The 21,231-nt window shown below is 54.2% G+C and overlaps 7 protein-coding genes across 7 annotated transcripts; all 7 read right to left on the bottom strand.

Moving 5' to 3' along the window:
• Positions 1-510: 510 nt before the first annotated feature.
• Positions 511-1,033, bottom strand: DICSQDRAFT_172796 (uncharacterized protein; the record flags this gene model as incomplete). The annotated part of the gene is made up of 4 exons (XM_007368560.1): positions 511-672; positions 730-773; positions 828-909; positions 962-1,033. The coding sequence occupies 4 exons, from the start codon at positions 1,031-1,033 to the stop codon at positions 511-513; spliced, it is 360 nt and encodes a 119-aa protein (XP_007368622.1).
• A 1,944-nt stretch (positions 1,034-2,977) lies between these two features.
• Positions 2,978-4,054, bottom strand: DICSQDRAFT_66726 (uncharacterized protein; the record flags this gene model as incomplete). Its single annotated transcript, XM_007368559.1, has 2 exons — positions 2,978-3,680; positions 3,729-4,054. The coding sequence occupies 2 exons, from the start codon at positions 4,052-4,054 to the stop codon at positions 2,978-2,980; spliced, it is 1,029 nt and encodes a 342-aa protein (XP_007368621.1).
• A 730-nt stretch (positions 4,055-4,784) lies between these two features.
• Positions 4,785-6,544, bottom strand: DICSQDRAFT_182425 (uncharacterized protein; the record flags this gene model as incomplete). The annotated part of the gene is made up of 2 exons (XM_007368558.1): positions 4,785-5,321; positions 5,372-6,544. The coding sequence occupies 2 exons, from the start codon at positions 6,542-6,544 to the stop codon at positions 4,785-4,787; spliced, it is 1,710 nt and encodes a 569-aa protein (XP_007368620.1).
• An 81-nt stretch (positions 6,545-6,625) lies between these two features.
• Positions 6,626-9,064, bottom strand: DICSQDRAFT_90406 (uncharacterized protein). The gene has a single exon (XM_007368557.1). The coding sequence runs from the start codon at positions 8,394-8,396 to the stop codon at positions 6,834-6,836; it is 1,563 nt and encodes a 520-aa protein (XP_007368619.1). The 5' UTR covers positions 8,397-9,064; the 3' UTR covers positions 6,626-6,833.
• Positions 9,065-9,925: 861 nt separating this feature from the next.
• On the bottom strand, positions 9,926-14,429 carry DICSQDRAFT_90398 (uncharacterized protein; the record flags this gene model as incomplete). The annotated part of the gene is made up of 2 exons (XM_007368556.1): positions 13,596-14,429; positions 9,926-10,028 (listed from the first exon to the last, which is right to left on the bottom strand). Coding segments are annotated over exons 1-2 (906 nt in total), but the record flags the coding sequence as incomplete, so codon positions are not given.
• Positions 14,430-14,925: 496 nt separating this feature from the next.
• Positions 14,926-17,068, bottom strand: DICSQDRAFT_182422 (uncharacterized protein; the record flags this gene model as incomplete). The annotated part of the gene is made up of 3 exons (XM_007368555.1): positions 16,972-17,068; positions 16,744-16,906; positions 14,926-16,689 (listed from the first exon to the last, which is right to left on the bottom strand). The coding sequence occupies exons 2-3, from the start codon at positions 16,795-16,797 to the stop codon at positions 14,926-14,928; spliced, it is 1,818 nt and encodes a 605-aa protein (XP_007368617.1). The 5' UTR covers positions 16,798-16,906; positions 16,972-17,068.
• A 2,862-nt stretch (positions 17,069-19,930) lies between these two features.
• On the bottom strand, positions 19,931-21,056 carry DICSQDRAFT_66645 (uncharacterized protein; the record flags this gene model as incomplete). Its single annotated transcript, XM_007368554.1, has 5 exons — positions 19,931-20,116; positions 20,302-20,451; positions 20,506-20,644; positions 20,705-20,844; positions 20,898-21,056. 5 exons carry the CDS (start codon positions 21,054-21,056, stop codon positions 19,931-19,933), a joined length of 774 nt encoding a protein of 257 aa, XP_007368616.1.
• Positions 21,057-21,231: the final 175 nt, after the last annotated feature.

The raw sequence follows: 21,231 nt of genomic DNA, 5'->3' as shown, positions 1-21,231 counted from the left end.
GTCTGTCAGAGGCTGCTCGAGGAGATTGGGTTTTGTACCTTGGCACGACACGTGACATGAGTCTGTGGAGCTGTGTTCAGGTCGGGGTCGGTCGGGGAGCAGCGATATTGCTTTGGTGCCTTCGCGAACAAATCCCGCTGCCGCTGCCCCTCTTGAATCGCTTCATGAGGACGCACCTTCGCCCGCTCCTCTAGGTCCTGCGAAGCGAATATGGACTTCTCCGAGACGGTCGATGGTATGTCTGTCATTCAAATGCTGCAAACGATGTTCGTCCAAGCTGTCCGTTCGTAATACAGAAGTTCTATCTGAACGTACTCATCGAACCCGGGCGTACCAAGCAGACCCCAAGCCTCATCTCGTCCATCCCGAATTGGGTGTCCCAGATACAGAAAACGATGCTCGACGCAAAATGGTGTTCTACTGTTTAGTACCGTGGTCCTTTTGTGAACATTCCAGCGATTTGTCAGGTCCTGCACGCAGACCGTGGGGAGCTATAGAAGTGTGCTGTAGCTAAGGGCCCAAGTCGTCAATGAGACGGTTTATATGCGCTGCATGGCGTGCAGGTGCGTGGATGTGGTCAATAGTCGCATCAGGCGAGGAGTAACTGCGAGAAAGCTGATAGAGAAGGGTCTTGATCTCGAGCTGCTGCGTTATCGAGTAGGCCGAAGCTGACTAGATGTTGACGTTAGCTCAATCCACTTTCAACTGCAAATCCGTCGAGAGCCTCACCTGGGTCAGAAATTTCGCAGCTGCCGAGGCATGCAGAAACGTGACTGTTTGAGTGGCATCAGCGTACAAACATGACGTATAGTGCGCGCAGTACATACGCTCTGGCGAGGATTGCATAATACCACAGGGAATCAACGTATCGACCATTGCGATCACGACCAGCTTCGCATAGTGGAAGGCCTGATAGTAGTCAGCGCGCGTGAAAATTCACTTGTAAGAAAAGAGGAAATACCTTGCCATATAGGTAGGCACTGGCTTCTGAGCACGGCGACACTCGCAGCAAAAGCGTGGAACAGAAAGCCATGGTCGCATAACTTCCAAGGCTGGGCGACAATGAGACGTGAGCGCGGCAGTCGAGATCACGGTGACGGTATAGACTTACAAGTCAACCAGGTTTGTATGGAAAACGGAACATGGGTCTCGAGCAAAATGAGAAACTTCACCTCGCTGACGCACCGAGGTTATGCAACTTACTCATATCCTTCCCCGGGGCTGTGTCTGGAACCACTTGTCGTGTCCACTCGTCTGTGCAGCGTATCACCTCATCCTCATATGTGCGAAGGACCCTCACAATAACCTCTGTGTCCTACTCAATTTAGATTGGTTGTAGATAAAGTGGTTGTCGTTGGCATGATAGTAGTTACGACGCATCAAAACACACCTTGCACTGTGTATTTCGCTGGGACAAGTCAGCGCTCGCTGTGTCCTGATAGCGCGCTGTGATTTGTAGGATCTGAAGATATGCTCCGATCGTGATGTCGGACTAGGATATACTGTCAAAGTACTCCAAGTGTGAACTTAGAGTTGCCTTACCGGAACCTTCAGCGGAATATTCTCTGGGCAGGCCCTTCCAAGGAAGCTGAACAAATCCCGCTTTAAAGTTGGCAGAGAAACATTATGCGCAGCTGCACCTAGTACCTATCATGCAACTTGATATGCGGTTGCGGCCCTTCAGTGAGTCCAGTGACCATGGGATGCTCCATGATGTAGCACAAGAGCCGCAACCTGGCAAGGTCGGATCGATACATGTTGTGTCTTCTGACCGATGACGAATGACCAAGCGTCTTCAAAGTGCTGTAGGAAGAAATGAGACGAGTGCGGTGTTTAAGTGCGTGTTGAGAATCTCATACCGAGTCGCCAACCTCAAATAGGGACTTTTGTCGACACCACGGGCGCCCAATTCTGTATCGTACATCGCCATTAGAACATATGCTTGGACTAGTTCCAGAGATGGGGCCTCATGCAGCATTGCATACTGAGCGCTTCGCTTGGCTTCGCAGACAATGTGGGGTAGCAGACGAGCCGAGTCGACATCGTATCTCGCGGCAATCGTACACACTTCGAATACAATCAGCATCTGTCACGCACAGGAGGTGCGCATGCTTACCTATGATGAACAAGGTGGGACTCTTCATAATTGTATACGGAACAGTGTGCAACGTTTTATCCAACACGTTATAGTGATTCTGTACTTGGGTTAGCAGGGACGAAAGAGGTGCGCTAAGGTGTAAACGACGTGACATACATTGACCTTTGCGAAGAAACTTGACAAAACTCAGTGCGCGTTCGATGCGAAGATAGTATAGACTCACACTTCGAACAAGCGGTAGGCTTCTGGCGGAGTCAAGAACCAGAAGAGGGGGAGCGGCCGCAACCCAAGCGCCAAGTCCATTAGAGTAGGTACACACATAGCTTTCCATCGCATAACCTGCAGTGCCAGACTAGTTAGACTGACTGAGAATGATCTGTCTGAGATGCTTCACTCGCTTGTCTCAGCCGTCGTTCCGCACGAATGGTCTTTCCGACAAGGCTGCCAAAGTTATCCAGAGGGCACGTGTACGCGCACGAGGGGGAGAAGCCCAGACTGTTCGCAAGGTTGAACCTAGCAACATTCGAGCAATGTGCTGTGATCTTGGGGCCCCACGATTCACACGCAGAGTACATGATGCTCAACACCCCCACTTGCAAGGCTGTCAGAATCGCAATGGTTACGAGACTGGCAACGTTGCATACCTCCTTGGCTATCGACCAGGATATCGGGCTTGCGTTGCTGCAGCATAACCTTCAGATCGGAGAAGATAGGATAGCGCTGCGATACAGGTTGACTTGTCATAGTGGTCTCGCGAGTAATAATGTTACGTACTTTGAGTATCTCAACAGCGTCTTGGCTAGATGCAAAAGCGACCCTAGCTTCGGAATGCTGAGACAATTGAGTCGGTATGAGACAATTTGATACGAATCGCGGCATTCAGACCTCAAGGATGTAATCCAACAGGCATCCGACAGGATCGAATTTCTGAAAAGTCGATGATTGACAAACTCGACTGGTTAATGCAAAACTTATACATACATCGGGATTGTCATGAGTACTTTCAATGTCTTCGAGACCCAAATTGTCGATGATGTCGTGCTCTGGGTCCTCGGAGACAGGCGGTAGGTTGTGTGGGCCGGCTGCGGCACGGATCGTAGGCCATATGATCCTACTCTTCATCTTGTAGTAGTGAAGAAAGATACACTGATCGGAGGCCGCTACGTTCTCGCTAGTCAAGCGCTCTGTCTCAGATCGGGTTGGCCCAGAACGGTAAAAGACAGCAGGGGAGTCACAGCGTGTCATTGACACCGAAAACTCGCCCGATTCTGAAGCAAGTGGTAGGAATCCTCCAGAGATTGACAATTCGCCGTTTGAACCCCCACTGCGAACCGCCGCCGCAGCCCATTCCGTTGTCTTGATGAAACCGGACACAAACAGGATCTCCTTTTCTTGGAGACCTATCCCCAGATCGCCGTTAGCAAATTCGTGCCAGCGAGAGAAGTGTTCTAGCATGTATGTCTTAATGTGGAGCCGGCAGTCCAAGAGCTCGTAATGACCAGCGCGCTTCAACAGGAGTATGGCGCCAGAGCTGTCGCTACAGTGATATCGAAGAATCGCGTTCCCAGATGTCGCCGGAGCACTGCATTGCACGTGAGCGACAGGCAATCTCACTGATGAAGTAACGTACTCGACAGAGACTCCTCCTGACAATGTTGTCAAGCGTAGGTTCGCGCTGTGCAGCTGTCCTTGCATGATCTCGTTTGGGCGGCACACTAGTTGGTGCCCTGGCGGCCTGAAGGGTTGAAAGCCTTGAGGAACGCCTACGCGAGTATTCCTGGGATTATCTTGTTCCTTCATAGAACTGAAGATGAAACGGAAGCCGCCCGCACGGAGATATCCAACATCACCTATGCAGATCTCCCCAGACTCGACGCACGGCTCCGGAACCCAGAGAGGATGGCCATATCCTAATGTAACAAGCTGCTCTGCGTAGATATCCCAGGCAGAAACCATGGATGAAGGGTCTGCTGTTCGGGTTGGGGAGTAAGAGGGAGAGAACTGGGAAAGGGGAAGGAGAAAGAGTCCGATGGCCCCGACTACGGTGCTGCATTGCCTTTAAAGCTGACGCCATGTTCACGGTCGCAGAAACCTATCATGCTGCGCAGAAGGGTGAGGGCCTGATGGTATGAATAGAAGCTAAAGGAACATACGAGGCCCGCACAGCTCGTAGTGTGGAGCAAATGCGACATTGATAGCATACCATATATGCATGCGTCAACTTTGACAAAGTCACCTCGACAGCCTTCATCGTGTACCTGGACTGCCAAAGCCTCGGCTGTCACAGATGTCGAGGATTCGAAGATTGTTCGTTCCTGATAGGGTGTACGGGAGCCTTCCGAAGATGACGTGGAGATATGCTATGTTGTAGCATATTGTGAAGGCCGCTGACTAGGTTGGACACTAGCGGTGCACCTATCTGCTAACTCATCGAGGCGTGTAATACCCTGCCTCAGCGTCTGAGCGGAACAGCATGTGTCCCATCGTTGAAAATTCTGCATTTCCAAAAGAAAGCAGTCAGTGACATACTATGATTCGCGAATGACTTTAGTAGAGTAGCCAGGAAGGAGATGTCTAACCGACCCGCTGGACAAGATCGCGACGCGAGGCATGGAGCATGCACTAGGAGACGACATGTATATTTGAGTTCATAGGGACATAGACGCGAGAGCTCCTGTTCCTGATGTTAGTCCACACGCGGTACTAGATGACAGCGTGAGATGTACTCGCCTTCGATATGTGCGGTCATCGCAGAGCCACCTTCCTCTATCATGTGCTGCGCGTCCCTTCCCTCGTCCTCCGATATCTCCACCAAACTCCTCCGACCACGGTCGTCGACGATTTTCCACCAACGCTGCTCTCTGATGCAATCGACGTGCCTCAGTTCGTCCCACTCGTAGACGACATCCTTCCGTGTGCCGTTGGAAGCGACATCGTGCGACTCCACTAACGAGTCATCCCAAAGGGCCGGGTTGGGCGCCATGTCAGCGACTGAAAGGTAGCGAAGCGATGGTATCGCGTCGACGAGGGGACGCGGAAGCGCAGCCAGAGCATACACGCGTTCTTTCTCGCGCGTCTTCGCATCTGACAATGCACCCAGGTTGTCCACCTCGGAGTCCAGTTCCCAGGAGTATATCATGCGAATCGGCTGCGGCGTTGGGGGAACTAAGATCTTCAGCACGTGTACATGTATGCCCCGAAGTGCTTCAAGATAGAGTCGAGTCTAAAGAGACCGTTGAGGCACTCTAACAGTGATAGAATCGGATGACGTACCAGCCAGTCGCCATCTTCTCCAGACTGGGATAGGAAGTGGTATAGCTTGAGTTCCAAAGAGCGTAGCCTGGGAGCATAAGCTGTGATGTCCCTCCAGAACGAGGAAGAGAACCCGCCCATTCCGACTCGGACGGACACATAGAGACTGATTGGGGATGCGGTGCTAAGAAGCTCGAGGAACTGGGACACAGCGTCTCCGTCCTCGGGAGCGCTGAACCCGACGAGTTCCAGTGCACCCGCTATCTGCAGGAGATCAACAGTCTTCACGCGATCCACGACACATACGGCTTCTTCAGGGGTCGCCAGCATGAGTCGGCGAAGTGGGTGCCACCGTGGACCAGAGCTCGCAACCACGTCGCCAAAGTCGCTGTCTACCGAGAACACGAGCGTAGAGAGGTTGGGACAGAGCTCGACCATGCTGAGTGCAGGTACCGATGACTGGCTTAAGCGAAGATAGCGGACGGAAGGGAGGTAGGGGAGGGCGGCGGACTCTGTATGCGGTGGTGTGAAATTCCACAATTTCACCGTGTGGAGGTTATCGAATCGTGCGAGGGCTTGGACGAGAGGCGGAAGAGTCTTTGGCTCATCCAACGGGTCGTCGTATTCGGTGTGGTATGAAAGTGTGAGACGTTTTGGATCCGCTAGGTATCGAAGCGAATCGAGCGTGCCGTCACCCACCATTGAAAGCCGGACGTGCGCAAGTCGATGCATGGAGGAAAACGAGCCGGGTATGCTCGCGTGTGCCTCTATGAGAGCATGGAACCGATCCAGGGAGAGCTCTTGGATATTCTGCGCGTGGAGCAACAGCTCCCCGACGAGATGGGCCTGAGAGAAGTCCGTTCCGACGAGGGACTGACCGTCCAATTCGAGATCGTCTATGTCAACTCCCTGTGAGTCAGAGGCATATAGGTCCTTTTCAAATGTAGAAGCATGTATTGTCAAGTTCTCCAGATACTTGGCTCGAAGGACCGCCGTATAGGAATCGGGAGACGAAAAGTAGTCGCACAGTTGGCGGAGCTGCGGTGGGCTCCAGCATTGCGCCACAGAAGCGACCCGACCTATAGCTAAGCAGTAGATTCCTTTGCAAGTGAGGCATACGCGGAGTGCATCTCCTCCCTGTAGATGGGTGAAGATATGGAGGAGGACGTCGTCGTTGAGCGAAAGCAAGTTCATATTGTGGCAGTGTACGAGATCGATAGTATTGCTTAGCGCTAAGCACCGTCTGGCTAGCTCCTCTCCGCACGATGACTGGCTGAATCTGGCACGGATAGGATGAATTGCCACGAGGGAAGTACGTCCGTGTAAACAGAGTATGAGCTGTAGTACTACAGTATGATGACGAGGAAGACTGCGGGTTGTTCGATTCTATGACTGTACATTGTAATAATCCTGACGATGACACAGCGGAGCAACGTTCCAAGGCGTGAAGTTCGTAAGCACAGCGACAAAACGACATGAAAACTCAGGCATTGACAGCGGTTGCAGGAGTAGGAGAGCGCCTCCCTGCACGCCACCGCGACCACACACCGTATGCCACCTCAGCATCCTTCAGGAGAGTCTCCAGCAGCTCCTGCTCCTCTTCGTCGAGTTCCTTTAGCTCCCAGTCAGCACTCGTGAAAGTCCATGGCGCGTTCGACGATAGCTTCTGGACCATCTTCGCCTTCCAACACTCCCAAACCTCGGTATCGTTAGGAATGAGGCCATCGAGGAGTTTCCGCGGCTTGCGGAGGGGATCGTTGGCATCGGGCTGCAGCGCGAGACATGCGAACACCGACATCGCGGTCCAATTGCCGAACTCGAACTTCTTGATGTGGTCTTGCTCTAGCTTCAGGATGTCGTCAACGAGAATGGTTGTCTGGATATCCTCGCGATCGATGGAGGAGAGGAAGGTGTTGTACGCCCATGATACGGCGAGGGTTGCGACGAACAAAATCTGGCCCAGCAACTGGCCTTGGGGGATGAGAAGGAGCTGAATGAGGAACTGCAAAGTGAGAAGGATGGCGGCGAAGCCGATGAATACGTTTCGTGGTTGGCTCTCCGGTGGTAGTCGAGGCTTGACGTCGGAAGCCGAGGTGGCGTTCGCATCCGTCTGTTGCAACGTGGGCAGCTCCATGCCGTCCGGGAGTCCCTTGTCGAGAGATCCCCGACCCAGAGTCTTCCGGCGCGTAACTGTTCGCGTTGGTGACTTGGAAGGGCGAGGTGGCTGGTAGCGGAGGAAATAGCGACCTCGCGTAACAGAGTTGACCGCACCCTCCTGCCCGCGAAGCACGACAACACCGCCTCCGCCCTTCAGGATGCCATCTCCAGGGGGCGCGCCCTTCGCAGGGTTATGATGCTTGAACGTGAGCTTGCCCGAACCGAGGACGAAGCACGCTGACCCACTCGCGATGATGCCAAGGGCGATACTCGCGAAGCAGAACCAGTCCCAAGTGAGCGCGCAAATGACGCAGGCCGTGAAGCTAGCTGCGATAGGAATGATCGCAAGCAGCCCTGACCCGCTCCAGCGCAGGGGAGGTTCCACACGCTCTTCGGGAACATGATGTAGATCGACGACCGTGACGCTCGCGGGGGTTGTAGTGCGACCTGCATCGTCACGCACCCCGCGCATGCGCCCGGCTTTGCGCGTGAGGAGGTACGCGAGATGTCCGGTATGGGTGAAGCTCGATCCCGAGCGCGCTGCAAGGAAGTCGGGCCCCGCCTTGCCGTCGAGCCCAAAGAGCTGTGAGGGATCGTGTGTGCCTCCAGGGAAGAGACCGTCCCACAGGCGCGAGTTCGCGAGCTGACCGTATTGCTTCGCGATCTCGTAAGAACCGGGTGTGTTGTACCATCCGCCCCAGCGACGATACTTGAAGAGGTTGACGGTGGCCATTCCGGAGACGGCGGTGTCACCGCCGAAGAAACCAGCTACGCCAGAAGAGTCGAGCGTGAAGGATGATTTGTTGAGGGACTGGGGCTGGTGTAGGACACCGGAATCATCGTTGAAGCGAGGTGCGAGCTGGACGAGCCGAGATAAGAGAGGCGCCATCGTCACGGTGCTCTTGTATGATCGAGGACCATGCGAGTCCTCTGAGGGCAGCAGCGGTCGAGGATGGAGGAGCGGATAGGAGGAGTAGCTAGTCAGATGGGGGATTTTGTCAGAGCAGCCATGCGTCCACCGTCCAGTAGCGCTAAGTGGCAAGTGGAAACCTTATACAACCGTGCATAGTACTTCGCGAGGCGGTGAGACCGGAAGCTCCGATTTCCTTGTTCTTGCCGCTCTGTCACAGGCTCGTGCTGAACGTTGCGCCCCACCTGCAAAACCCATCGGCACTCGTAGTCATGCTTATTATCTCTTGTCGCCACTGTCGCGTTTGTGGCCTTGAGCATTTGTTGCGAAACTTCGACGATCCCGATACAGTCGATTTGGCTCCGGAGATACTGACTGCGCGCGCACAGCCGAGGCGTTAACAGGCAGCCTTTCGGCCCTTTCCACTGTCGGATTGTCGTTCTGCTGAGAATGCGTGGTTCGACGGGACGCGCAGGGCTACGGCATCTGACAGGCTGCTGAGAACCGTGGCTGTCGAGTCGTGTCTTCGGCGCACAGGTACCTCGTCAGTCTGCAGGAGAGGCCACTGCTCCTTACCCGTCCATGTGTGAGGAGATATCAGTATATCGATGGCCCTACAGACATCAAGGTAAGCAGAGCTGTACAGCATTTGACTACATAGGGTGGCCTAGGGTGGCTGGCATAGCCGACTCTCGCACGAGGGAGACCGGCGCTAGAATCCGCCAGCGCATCCCTCTGTCAGCGTAGACGATGACCACATTCGAGTTGCGGACTTCTGGACTGTTACGCGTTTCCACTGCACTTCAGTAGGTTGAATGAGCTGTCACTTGGATTGGTACTATTCGAATGACATTATGCATTAGGTACAGATTCATGTGCGAGGATGAGAAACGATGATGATGGAAGTGTAGACTATTGTACAATGCTTATGGTGCGTGTCGTAACGAATAACCGTATCTAGCAATTCATGCGATCTCCAGCCTCGCTTCCCCACCCTACTCGCAGAGTCTGGGGGACTTAGGATACTCCTTGCGAAACCTTTCGTTCGCCGCCTTCGCATCTTCAATCAATGCGACCAATAGCTCTTGTGCCTTGTCGCACTGCTGCTTCTCGTAGACATCCGTCGGCTCCTGTTTCCTCAGCTTACGGTCATCGTCCGTGAACTGCCACTCGCCTGATGTGCCCATCTTCTCACGCATAATATCCTTCCACTTCGCCCACACCTCCGTATCGTTTGGCAGCAGATCATCCAAGATCTTTGGCGAGTTCGGGAGCGGGTCCTTGGGCTGCAGCGCGAGGAGAGCAAAGATGGACATCGCTGTCCAAGTACCGAACTCGAATTTACGGATGTTCTTGTCCTCGAGCTTCAAGATTTTGCACAGGATCTTCGTCTGGATGTCCTCGCGGTCAATCGATGAAAGGTACGTGTTGTACCCCCACGAGACCGCAAGGGTGCAGACGAACATGACCTGGCCGAACAGAACGCCTTGCGGGACTAGGAGAAGTTGGACAAGGAATTGGGCGGTGAGGAGGATGGAGCAGAGACCGATCGCAAAGCTGTTCGGTTGTCCACCTTGAGGTGCGGTATCCGTGTCGCGCGCTTTGCGCTCCCTCTCCTGCGCTTCCTTGGCTATCCGGCCAGCCTCCTGCTCCTCTTCCGCTTGATTCTCACCAACTTGCTTCTCCATGTCACCGTCGAGGGAGTCATCGGTACGAGGGAGCTGGGCTACGGCTTGGCTACCCTCCGCCTGCCCGTCACGGTTTTCCGCCACCTTCCCCTGAGTCCGGCAAGACTCGGCGGGTGCCTCGTACTGCAGGAAGAAACGGCCGCGAGTGAGCGCGTTCACTGCGCCTTCGCCGCCGCGGACAACGATCACACCCGTTTCACCTCTGAAGATGCCGTCGCCCGGCGGCGCGCCAGACGCAGGCCGGTGATGCTTGAATGTGAGCCTGCCCGAACCGAGGACGAAGCACGCACAGCCGTTGGCGAACATGCCGAGGAGGATGTTGGAGAAGCTCCACCAGTCCGCTACCAACGCACAGCCCACACAAGCGCCAATGCTCGCGCCGATGGGGACGAAGGCAAGCAGGGCGGAATGGTTGTAGGGGAGTTCAGGTTGGACCGTATCAGGAGGCTCATAGGGCAGGTCGATGATAGTGACGGTAGCAGGGGTAGTGATCCGCTCCTTTCCCCTGTTCTTGTACACGGACTCGTACGGAGCGCGGCGCGCCATGCGCGCGAGGAGCGCCGCGAGGTGACCCGTCTTCTCGAATCGCGAGCCAGAGCGTGCAGCGAGGAAGCGGGGCCCGACCTTGCCGTCAAGCCCGAAGAGCTGAGAGGGATCGTCCGTACCTCCGGGGAAGAGCCCTTTGCACACGCGCGCGTTCGCGAGCTGCCCGTACCGCTTTGCGATCTCGAGACTACCGGGTGTGTTATAAAGGCCTCCCCACCGCCGGCCGCGGAAGAGGTTTACGGTGGCCATACCGTGAACGGCGGTGTCTCCACCGAAGAAACCTGCGACGCCCGAAGAATCGAGCGTGAAGTTGGCGTTGAGAAGAGGATCGGTGACAACCGCGCCGGGCTGACTGCGAGAGTGCTCTACGGGGGGCATAATCGCCGCAGATGAGGGGGGTCTTGAGGACGACTCAGCACTGAGGAGAGCCGATGGTGTGTGGACCTGTGGAGGATGAGCGCAGTGGCGAGTTTCGGGTCTTCCGCCGGTTACAGTCAAGGGCCTTTATGCGGCCGTTTGCACTTCCTTGTTCTCAGGGCCATATCGGCTGGGAAGTTTCCTTGCATGCCTTATACAAGTGCGGAAATTCGCAGATCGCGATTTTGTACACGCAGAGTGCTTGCCAACGCCATACCTTCATGCACTCGCCTCAAAGACAAACTACTTGGGTCGAGTGTGGGTTTATACAAGGCGTATGAGGATGTATAGCTGGGATTCAACGCTTGCGCCTCCTGAAGACGTAGAGCTCTTGTTCGGACACACTAGTCGGCGTACAACCTGTCGGATTTGGAATGTTGAGTACATGCTCTGAGCACGTGGACCTGCACCACATTGCGTTCGTCAGCCCGCTCCAGGGTTTGGGGCAAATGAGGATGGATGAGACGCGGAGGTTTCCAACTCCAGGAGCTTGGCCTCGGAGGTAGACGCTTCTGAGACCACAAGCATTTGCACCGCGAGGCGCAAGTGCAGGTGAGGACATGCTGGCGGTGAGCGGTGTTTCTCGACCTCCGCATCCATTGTGGGCACCCTGTGTGACGACTACCATACCCTCGTAGCTTCTGCAGGTCATCTGTCTGTGGGTGTATGATCGATGTCCTACGCTCATAGCGCCAACATAGCCAACGTGACGTCGTCCGAGTCGAAGATAAGAAACGCAGTCTACAACTTTTCCTGCTCATAGGACAGCTTTCAGCGTCCATGGGCGTGGCTATGCGGATGTTGTCACAACTTTACCGCAAGGACATGCTATGACCTTTGTCCTCTGATGGCATGTATGTTGGATCCATAGACGCACCTGCATTCGGTCCAAAACCTTCCCATGCATCGCCAACTCCACCTGGCAGCAACATGAAACGTCGCATGCCTGGGCAATCACTTTATATCACCGATTCGTCCGCACTGCGCAAACGTGGTGAGGTCGAATGTAGTTTGCACATCGCGGTCTTTGATGAGTGAAGCTTATAGACGGGCGCGTTGGCGGTGACCTCGGTGGAGTTCAAGATGTGACATCGCCTTAGAGACGAATGGGACAGGATCTCGAAGATTGTCGTAGCAAGTCAAGTTCTGAAGATTTCGTTGGGCGCCTCAGGGCTTCAGCGTCGGTTACTAATATGGGTGAGCGGCAACCGCCAGGTGGACTTGCGTTGTTCGTTCGCTGGCAGCACTGTTGTGTCTTCGATCCATTCCAAAACCTACTCTTGTCTCGGCTCATATATCCTAAGAACTCTGCTTGCATGCACTGGATTTGACTGCGCTCTGGGCTGTGGCACCAGCTGCACTCTGCGATGACAGAGGCTGCTCCAAGTTTGGTGGCTAGCTGGGCGGTCCATCATACTCTGCAAGGCACTACTAATATGGACGTCGCTACCTCCACAACCAGCTCGCACACATTATGAGTGATCATCGGCGCGTTACACGTGTATTTGGCGTCCATTAGTGCGCTTACTTGGCCAAAAGTCCCTGCAGATACATGAGTTGTCGTGATGTGGTACAAGTTCATGGCTACGGGTCATGACATATCGTAGTGAGTGCATCACAGCAACGGCATTGATAGTGTAAAGTTGGCTGGGATCTTCAGGAAGCAGAGATGTCGGCCCACACGCGGCCTGCCACCATAGCGTCCTTCAACAGCAACCGAAGCAATCGCCTATCCTTCTCGCCGAGGTAATCAAGATCCCAACTCGCTCTCGTGAACTCGAGCGGTTTCCCAACGGAGACCTTCGCTTCCACTGCCCTCTTCCACGCCTCCCACACGTCCGTGTCGTTCGGGATCAGTACGTCGAGAATCTTGCGCGGATGTAGGATAGCGCTGTCTGGATGGGCTGTCTGAAGGGAGAGGTAGGTGAACACTGCTGTCGCAGTCCAGGAATTGAGTTCGTATTTCTTGACATGATCTCCCTTGTCCAGCTCGAATATGGTCCGCAGGATCGTTGTCTGTATGTCTTCCCGATCCAGCGATGAGAGATACGAGTTGTAGGCCCAGGACGCTGCGAGGGTAGCGACGAACATTAGCTGCCCGAAGAGCTGGCCCTGCGGGATGAGAAGGAGCTGCGCCAAGAACTGGACGGTGAGAAGGAAGGAAGCGAAGCCGGCGAACTTCTTCGTGGGATGGAGGAGCATGTACAAAGGTTTACGGAGGTACTGCCACCACGAGGTATCCGTAGGAGCAGCCCAAGTCTTCTTCTTGGGATGCTTCGTCGTGTAGCTCGGGAGGTCGTTGACTTCGTGAGCGGCATAGCTGACCTTGTGCAAATAGTCCGCTCTCTCTCTCTTGCCCTCCCCTGGGTTGCGTTCTTCCTCTCGATTGTCCGCCAGCCTGATCGCCGGCGACCCTTCTCCTCCATCCAGCAACGTCTCGAACTCCTTATCTCGGGCTTCGAATCGATCTCTGTGAGGTCCACGAACGGGCTCATCCTGCCAATCTTCGTCTCGTGGTTCTCGGTACTGCAGAAAGAAGCGACCCTGGGTGAAGGAGTTGACCGCTCCCTCCGTTCCTCGAAGCACCACAATGTTCCTTCCATCGAGGAGGAAGCCATCCCCCGGAGGCGCCTCCGCGGCAGGCACAGGGTGCTTGAACGTCAGCTTCCCCGACCCAATGACGAAGCATGCCCAGCCATTCGCAACGATCCCCGTCAGGATGGCGGCGAAGGTGTACCAATCCCCTGCGAGAGCACAGACGACGCAGCAACCCCAGCTGACGGCAATCGGGATCATCGAGAAGACCACCGAGCCGTTTAGGCGCGAAGACAGAGGACATTCAACGACCTGGGGCGGGTCCCATGGTAGGTCGATGATCGTGACGGTGGCGGGGTTCGTGTGCCTCCCGGCAGCGGTATGAGTGCTCTCCGTGTCGCGCGCCATGCGAGTGATCAGGTGTGCGAGGTGTCCAGTGGACGCGAAGCTCGAACCGGAGCGTATGGCGACGAATCTCGGCCCGATCTGGCCGTCGAGCCCGAAGAGTTCCGCGGGGTCGTGCTTTCCTCCTGGGAAGAGGCCGTCCCAGAAACGCGATCGGGCGAGCTGCCCGTACTGCTTCGCAATCTCGTACGAACCCGGCGTGTTGTACCACCCTCCCCAGCGGCGGTTTGGGATGAGGTTGACGGTAGCCATCCCCGAAACAGCGCTGTCGCCCCCGAAGAAACCAGCGACGCCGGAAGAGTCGAGTGTGAATTTCGCATTGACGAGGGGCTCTTGAATGATGTCTTTGGAACGGGGTACAAGTTCGACGAGGCGCGGGACGATGGGCATGTCGATGGAACGCTATGGTCGGCGACGAAGGAAGGCTGGCTTTGCAAGCAGGCTTCAAGATACTGATTCGGTGACGGCGTTTATGTATTCAAATATACCGGATCCTGTCTCGGTATGTGTTGAATCCAATTTCTGACACCGTACCTTCACAGACCCTTGCTGCCTCTGATGCGCGCGAAAGTCCTCGCCACATCCCGCCTCCACAATAGAGTCATAGGCACTCGAGTCGGGTCATTTTAGACACGTGGTAGTTCTGTGGGAGTACGTACAACACATGCTGCGAGCGGAACGCCGAGCGTCCTTGTTCCTTTTTGTCCTGGCATACACTGCCCTTGCCATGAGTCTCGAACATATGTATACTGCTAGTATCGAGGCTGTACGCAGGTATTCAAATTCAAAGGCAGCTCCCTACCGATACATTTGCATTGGACAACGTCACGCAGTGCCCCCTGGGAGCGCATCGAACTGCCAAGGTCCGACGTCCAGCATCGGCTAAGAAGTTGCTTGTTTGGCACATCCATCATCAATCAAACCACCCGCAGTCGGCGCTCAGCGGCAAAAGATGTTTCCAACGACATCCCAAGTCCTCGGACGCAGCCAATGCACTGATATGTCTCCTTCGGGCGTACGAGGGGTCCCTTGTCAAGGACCATGGAATTTGCAGTCATCGCCATCGGAGGAGAGAACAGTTTCGGACGTGTAACGAAGGGTTGGAACAAGAGCTGGCCGGCGAGGCATCCCTGTGGCGCATTCCCCTTGACGAGTAGAACGCTACCCTCGCTGAGGAGGATAGTGCTGAAGGACATCTGCCCGTCAGGGTCGTGGATGAATTGGAGCGCGCTGGCCATATAGTGCAGTCGACCAATTGCCTCTCCAACAATTTCTCGGACGAGCGATTCAACGTCTCCGGGAACAGGCTCGGGCTGAAACTGGTAGTCGCCGGGACTCTCCAGGACGTAGGCAAGAACGATACGTGCCTGCAAGGAGACTTCGGCTGAGGTGCTATCGGAGTGCGCGAAGGCTGCTAGCATCGTCATAACGTCGCGAAGGCGGAATCGTTCAGCCGACCACGTCCAAGACTCGTTGGTGGGGAACTCCTGGCAGAACTCCAAAGACCTCCCGTCGACAGCAGCACTGAGGCCGGCACCATCGCGCACCACCTTCCAGTGGTGTTCTCGTATGATCTCCACGAGAATGCCTCGTATATGGAGGGAACCGCCGTCGATAGCGACGTCAGGGTCCCGCGCGACTTCGTAGTCCTTCTGGAACCAATTATCCGAGCACTTATCTCCGTGAATAGGCACTCCCGCCCATCCAAAGCCAAGCAAGCCATGAAGTGGGTTATCCGAGCCATGGTTTGTGGTGAGGAGCGAATACTCGCCGCGCGCAATCGCCATGACATTGACCATCTTCAGCACGTTCAATTGCACGACGCGTGCTAAAGATCCTGGCAGTGAGTGCCCACGTGCAGGAAGAGCAGTAGGACGGGCCTTGAATTGGTAGACGTGGCGCAGTAGGTTGCAGACGAGTGATAACTTGTCGTATCCGTCGCTGCATTCAAGTGGGTGAACGATGCGTAGTGCCCATGAAGTATTTTTCGACACCGCACGATCCTGAACACTCCCTCGGCTCAGACTGAAGAGAGGAATGGAACTGTCGCGCCTCCGGGCGATCTCCACGCACTGCCAGAGAATGTCTGAGTCTATGCGGTGGGCTTCACCAGGGGAAGAAGAATTGTGCAAGAAGAAGACAGCCCGTCGGCTCAGAAAGAGCTCCTGCGAGCACCATGCGCGTGTGAACCAGCGTGCGGCAATAATGCGGCGGACCATGGTTGCTATCTGGTCAGTTGCCTTGTTGCTGAGTAGAATCGCCATCTCTTCAGAGCTAAGAGCGACATCCTCGAGCATGATCAGCGTGGTATCTGATCGTGCGTAAATGAGTTGGAGAATCGCCACTTGTGCCATCTTCTCGTCTGTGTCGTCCTGATTGATGCAGTGATAGTCAATCCAGACATCGCGGGAGGACCCAGCGTTGTACGCCTGGCAGTTACGAGCGATGAATTGAGAGAAGTGGTTGGACGTGACAGGACCGCCGGGTGTATGTACCACAGTAGAAGTGCGGCTCGATCCCATGCGCTCGAATGTGTCCGCTCCCGGCCAAGGGTAGCTTACAGCCACGAATGGCTGCCCAGTGTACGCCACCAGTTCGTACGTGGCGTTGTCGTGTCGCAATGCGAGGACGCGTAGTGGCTTGTCGTTCAAGCTGCCTTCGCCACGCTCCCCTTCGCAGGCCTGATATGCGTCAGATGAGCGTCCTAGGCTACCGTACCAGAAGGCATCACGTACTAGAAGGGTATCGTGAATAGAGAATGGTTGCAATGGCGAAGCAGTGAACGACATGCTCCTGAGGGTCGCGAGGGAGCAACCTCGGAGGACTAGCAGGGTTCTTGAACGCCTTGTACTAGTATAGGCGACGTCGAGAGACAGCTGGCAGGGGTCACCCGCTTATCTGTCACTCGTCAACTTTGTTCAGCAAGTGTGGCATAACCTTAACTCAATCGAACAGAGCCAAACCTTATGTCACCGATGGTAGCGAACCGAGCAGCCTCGCCCCTCCTCAGCCGGAACGACGTATGTAAATGAGTCGCATCCTCCTCAGAATCGCGACAAGTTCCTTCCCCAGGCGGTGATACCCTCAGGGTCTCTGTCGTTATAACTGGCAACGCTGTTTCGAAGACGAGATCTACTGCAAAGACCGCCATCATGCATTCGTAATACGGCTTGACATTGTAGACCATGATCATTGCAAATGGTGAAAGCGAGAATATATGAGCTCATATTAGCTGAATATTCGTGCATGGACATCTTAGGTAGCGCACCTGACGTATTCATTCGGCCGGTAAGCTTGATCGCTGCCATTGTGACCTTGACGGTCTATTCGAATGACTAGCTGATGAACCCACTTGTGCACCTTATGCCGTCTAAAATTGAGGAGAATTGACGAATGCTGGCAAGCATTGCACATACACATGATTTGGTGCGATCAGTAAATAACGAGGTCATGGCGTATCCCACGTATTTATAGCTGAACGATGACCTAGAGCTTCGAACCCTTTGCAGCTACTGACATAGCGCGAACCTCTCAGGATTCAAAACAATGCCCTGTGATCTCATAAGAGCAATCAGAACACCAAAGGACAAACACATACCAGGGACGACACGAAGCTGATGGGCTGTACATGTTGCTCACGTCCGCATCCGCCACTATATGCAATGTCATGCTCAAGTCCAAGAGCAATGAATCGGTAAGCGAGCAATATCACCTCTTCAGCTAGATGTCGATTTTCCGGACAGGCGGGAGCTTCTACGAACTTTGGGAGCGGTTGCTGTCGTCGCTGGGAAGATAGTAACAGGAACACTGGCTGTGGGAGAGGTTTTCCTGGTTGTCGAGGTGGACGCAGAGGACTTCTTCTTATGCTTGGCTAAGTGCGTCTTCGACGCTCGGCGGTGCAGCGTACGGCCCATTGGGTCTAGCAGCTTCGTGGGTGATGATTGCAGCTGTCGATCCAGCTGGGGATTCAAACGTTCATATGCGGCATTGAAGCGCCGATTGGAAAGGCAGTGCGGGCGCTGGAGTCCCACGCTATCACGATATCAGAGTCTCATGCATGAACACGTGCTTAGACTCTGTCGCATTGTGGGTGCATTAGGACAGGAGGACGATGCTATGTGGCGTGGGCGTTGTGGGTGCATGAGAGCTGGAATGGGCACGTATCGCAATGCATTGAACGGACGGGAGCCGGCACTCTCCTTAAGGACACGAGGAGCCACACGAGTCGGAGATCTCCTCGAAGGGCGAAGTCTGCTGAACCTCGGCGGTGGACCGTGACTGCCTTCGAAGACCATTCAAATATACTAGCACTTCCGCCTCAAACGTGGAGACACGAGCATAATTGCAGCCCACCCTGATTGACGACGAATGCCGTGCTGGATGAGTACTCGGAGTTGTTCATCCCCAATGACACGTACCGACAGGTCAACTCTACGCCTTGATATCTGAGGATGGGCCAGGGGCCGGGAACAGGAGTCGGGTCAAGAGACCAGTATCCCCAGGGACTGGACGCCTCGCCCGTAGAAAGCAGAGGAAGTTGATGAAAGTAGAATCGAGAAGGACGCTCTACATACATCAGTTCATTCGGATGACGATCGTTCTAGAGGCCAAACGATACTCACCTTCAGCAGCGGGTTCTACGGCAGGAGCGCAATCTGAGTCATCCTTGAGCACTGCGCCTGCATAGTGAAAGATCTCCTCAACTGATCGCGCAAAGACAGTCAGGTCATGAAATTCGTGTAATTTGAACGACACATACATAGAACGATGTCATGCAACGCGATTCCATGCTTGTTTGCGATATCTTCTGCATGATTCCAGAAGAAGTCGTGGTATTCAGAGTCATCAGGTAACGTGCGGACGACAGCGATCTCTTCGAGGTAATCCTCGAACTCGTCTTCCTGCTCAAGGTTGAACACATGGCTATCGCAAGAGCAGTCAACTACTGTCAAAGATCGCCACGATTGTCGCGTAATAATGCTTACCTGACGACCTTCGTCGGCCAAGGGTAATCTTGGGCAGGTTGCCAGTTGTGTCCGAAATATCGATTCAAGAAGAAGGTCGAGATCTTCCCGGTTGGTACAACTAGGTCGTAGATGTGCCCAAGGCGCAAAAATGTCTCAACATCTCCGTGACGCTTGATATAACCAAAGTCTCCCCATTTTGCGTCGACCTCACTCCGGAATTGATGCGACGCCCATAACTTTCCCAAATCGGAGTTGATTAACTGATCCGCATCCAGCCCCTGCAAACCCTTGCCAGTGCTAGGGCGAAGCACCGATAGCAACTTAGATGCTTGTGAAACAAGATCATCATCGTAGGCGTAGTCTGCACATTGAAATGGACTCAGAGTTGGTTCTTCGACATGGTCAGAAGGCTTACCCTCTCCCGGCGATACCGTCCCGTTCTCCTGGAGGACGAGATCAGGACGATCAACCTGTCACGTATAGTATGAATCACCAGGTACCTCATCACATAATGTACGAAGACAGGATTGGAAACATCCGAGGTTAGAGTCGCAAAAATCGGAGACATCGATGGTGAGTCGACCTTCCTCATTGAGCATTGCAGACGGAAGACATCGGTGATGGCTATGGCACTGGGAACAAAATGCGTTACTATTTGTGAGTGTTACGGAAAGCCGAGGGTGTACGTACGTCACTAACGGGGAAACCCAGATTCTCCAGGTAATGAAACGCATCCTGACAGAGCCTCAAATCTGTACAAGGTCAAGGAGCTGGATGTGGATGAACATACCTGATAGTCCACGATCTAAACAATGGTTTAGTGGTCAGCCGGACTTTACAGCGACTCGACATACATGCTGCAGCCATAACCGTATATGGCTCAACGAGTCTTCGCCGCGGAACTGATGCATAAGGGTAACGGTTCCTGCTCACCGTCAGTTATATTCAGCGAGCGTCATTGTATCTTAATTGAAGGCATACCAGACTCCATGACATAGAGTTTCTCGGGAACGGACGGATGAGAATACCCAAGGACCTGGGACACATAAGGGTGATGCCTTAAGAAAAAGTGCATTGAGTGATCAGATAACCAGACGGGTGGGAAACAACCCACAAGTTCGGATAGTATGTAACAATGGAGCTGTAGTTCATCTGCTACAACGGCATACTTGAGTACGCTGGAGACTCACAACGTTTCTCATACCTGAGGGCTTTGTGCGGAATCCTTGATTGTGCGCACGACCACTGCACGTCCGTCCCACTTGCCTTCCCATTCTTCGCCGACCTCATGTCGACCGACGTGATATGTACCACGCACCTTTGTACGTCGGAGATCGCTCCAGCGAAACAATCGGAGCTGCGTGTTTCATTCATCAGACTGAGCGTCTCCGCTGCCTGAGGTAAACTGACCTGAGAGCGGTCGTCGTACAGCGCTTGCCTTTCCATCTTCATGCGAAGAGCTATGAGACACGCGGTCTACACTTCCGTTGAATGCGATGGAATCAATGTCAACGGGATGCTGTGGCTCACATCGAATGCCCGCCACGCGCTGTCAAGGGCATCTAAATGATCCTCCAAGGTTGAGGAAATGGATGCCTGATGTAGCAAGCGACTGAGCGCACTGCGCCGAAGTTGCTTCTCAACTTCACTCCGGATACGGTCCATTAGTCTTGGTGGAAAAAGAGTCAGCGAAGCGCAACTACACAATAGACATCAAGAGGGAACTAACGCTTGCAGCTCAATTAAAGTTACCGTGAGGCCATCGTCGATGGCATTAAAATCGCAATCTATCGACTCCTCTATATGCATAGAAAGCTCCGAGACACGGCGGGCAAGGCGGAGGAACCGCTCCCTGTCGGTTCCGATAGCCTACCAAAGGCTATCATTAGCAACAAAGTAAGAAGGGACTAAGATCAGCGCACTTCTATTGTCCTGGCGAGTCCCAGAGCCGAGCTGACTATGCCATTCAGTAGTGGCACATTAGCAACAACATTTGACGCGGCTTGCAGCACCTCCAGTCCGCTGATTAGGGCGGACAGGACATCTCCTGAGACCGACCGACGAACAGAGCGAGAAGACATCGCAGAGGTCGTTTTCTCCTACATATTCACGGGCTTGAGAATGTGCATGTGTATAGTTGACCCCCGCTCTCACCTACAGGAGTAATGGAAGGAGGTCAGTAAATGCGCGACGGTATTAGCTTGGAGCGGGGATTTTATGTTCACCTCGCGAGGCTGTGCGCAATTGAAATGCACG

The sequence above is a fragment of the Dichomitus squalens genome (genome assembly GCF_000275845.1).
Source record: "Dichomitus squalens LYAD-421 SS1 unplaced genomic scaffold DICSQscaffold_37, whole genome shotgun sequence".
Lineage (NCBI taxonomy): Eukaryota > Fungi > Basidiomycota > Agaricomycetes > Polyporales > Polyporaceae > Dichomitus > Dichomitus squalens.
Note: the sequence above shows the minus strand (reverse complement) of the source record. Positions and strands in the feature narration are given on the sequence as shown.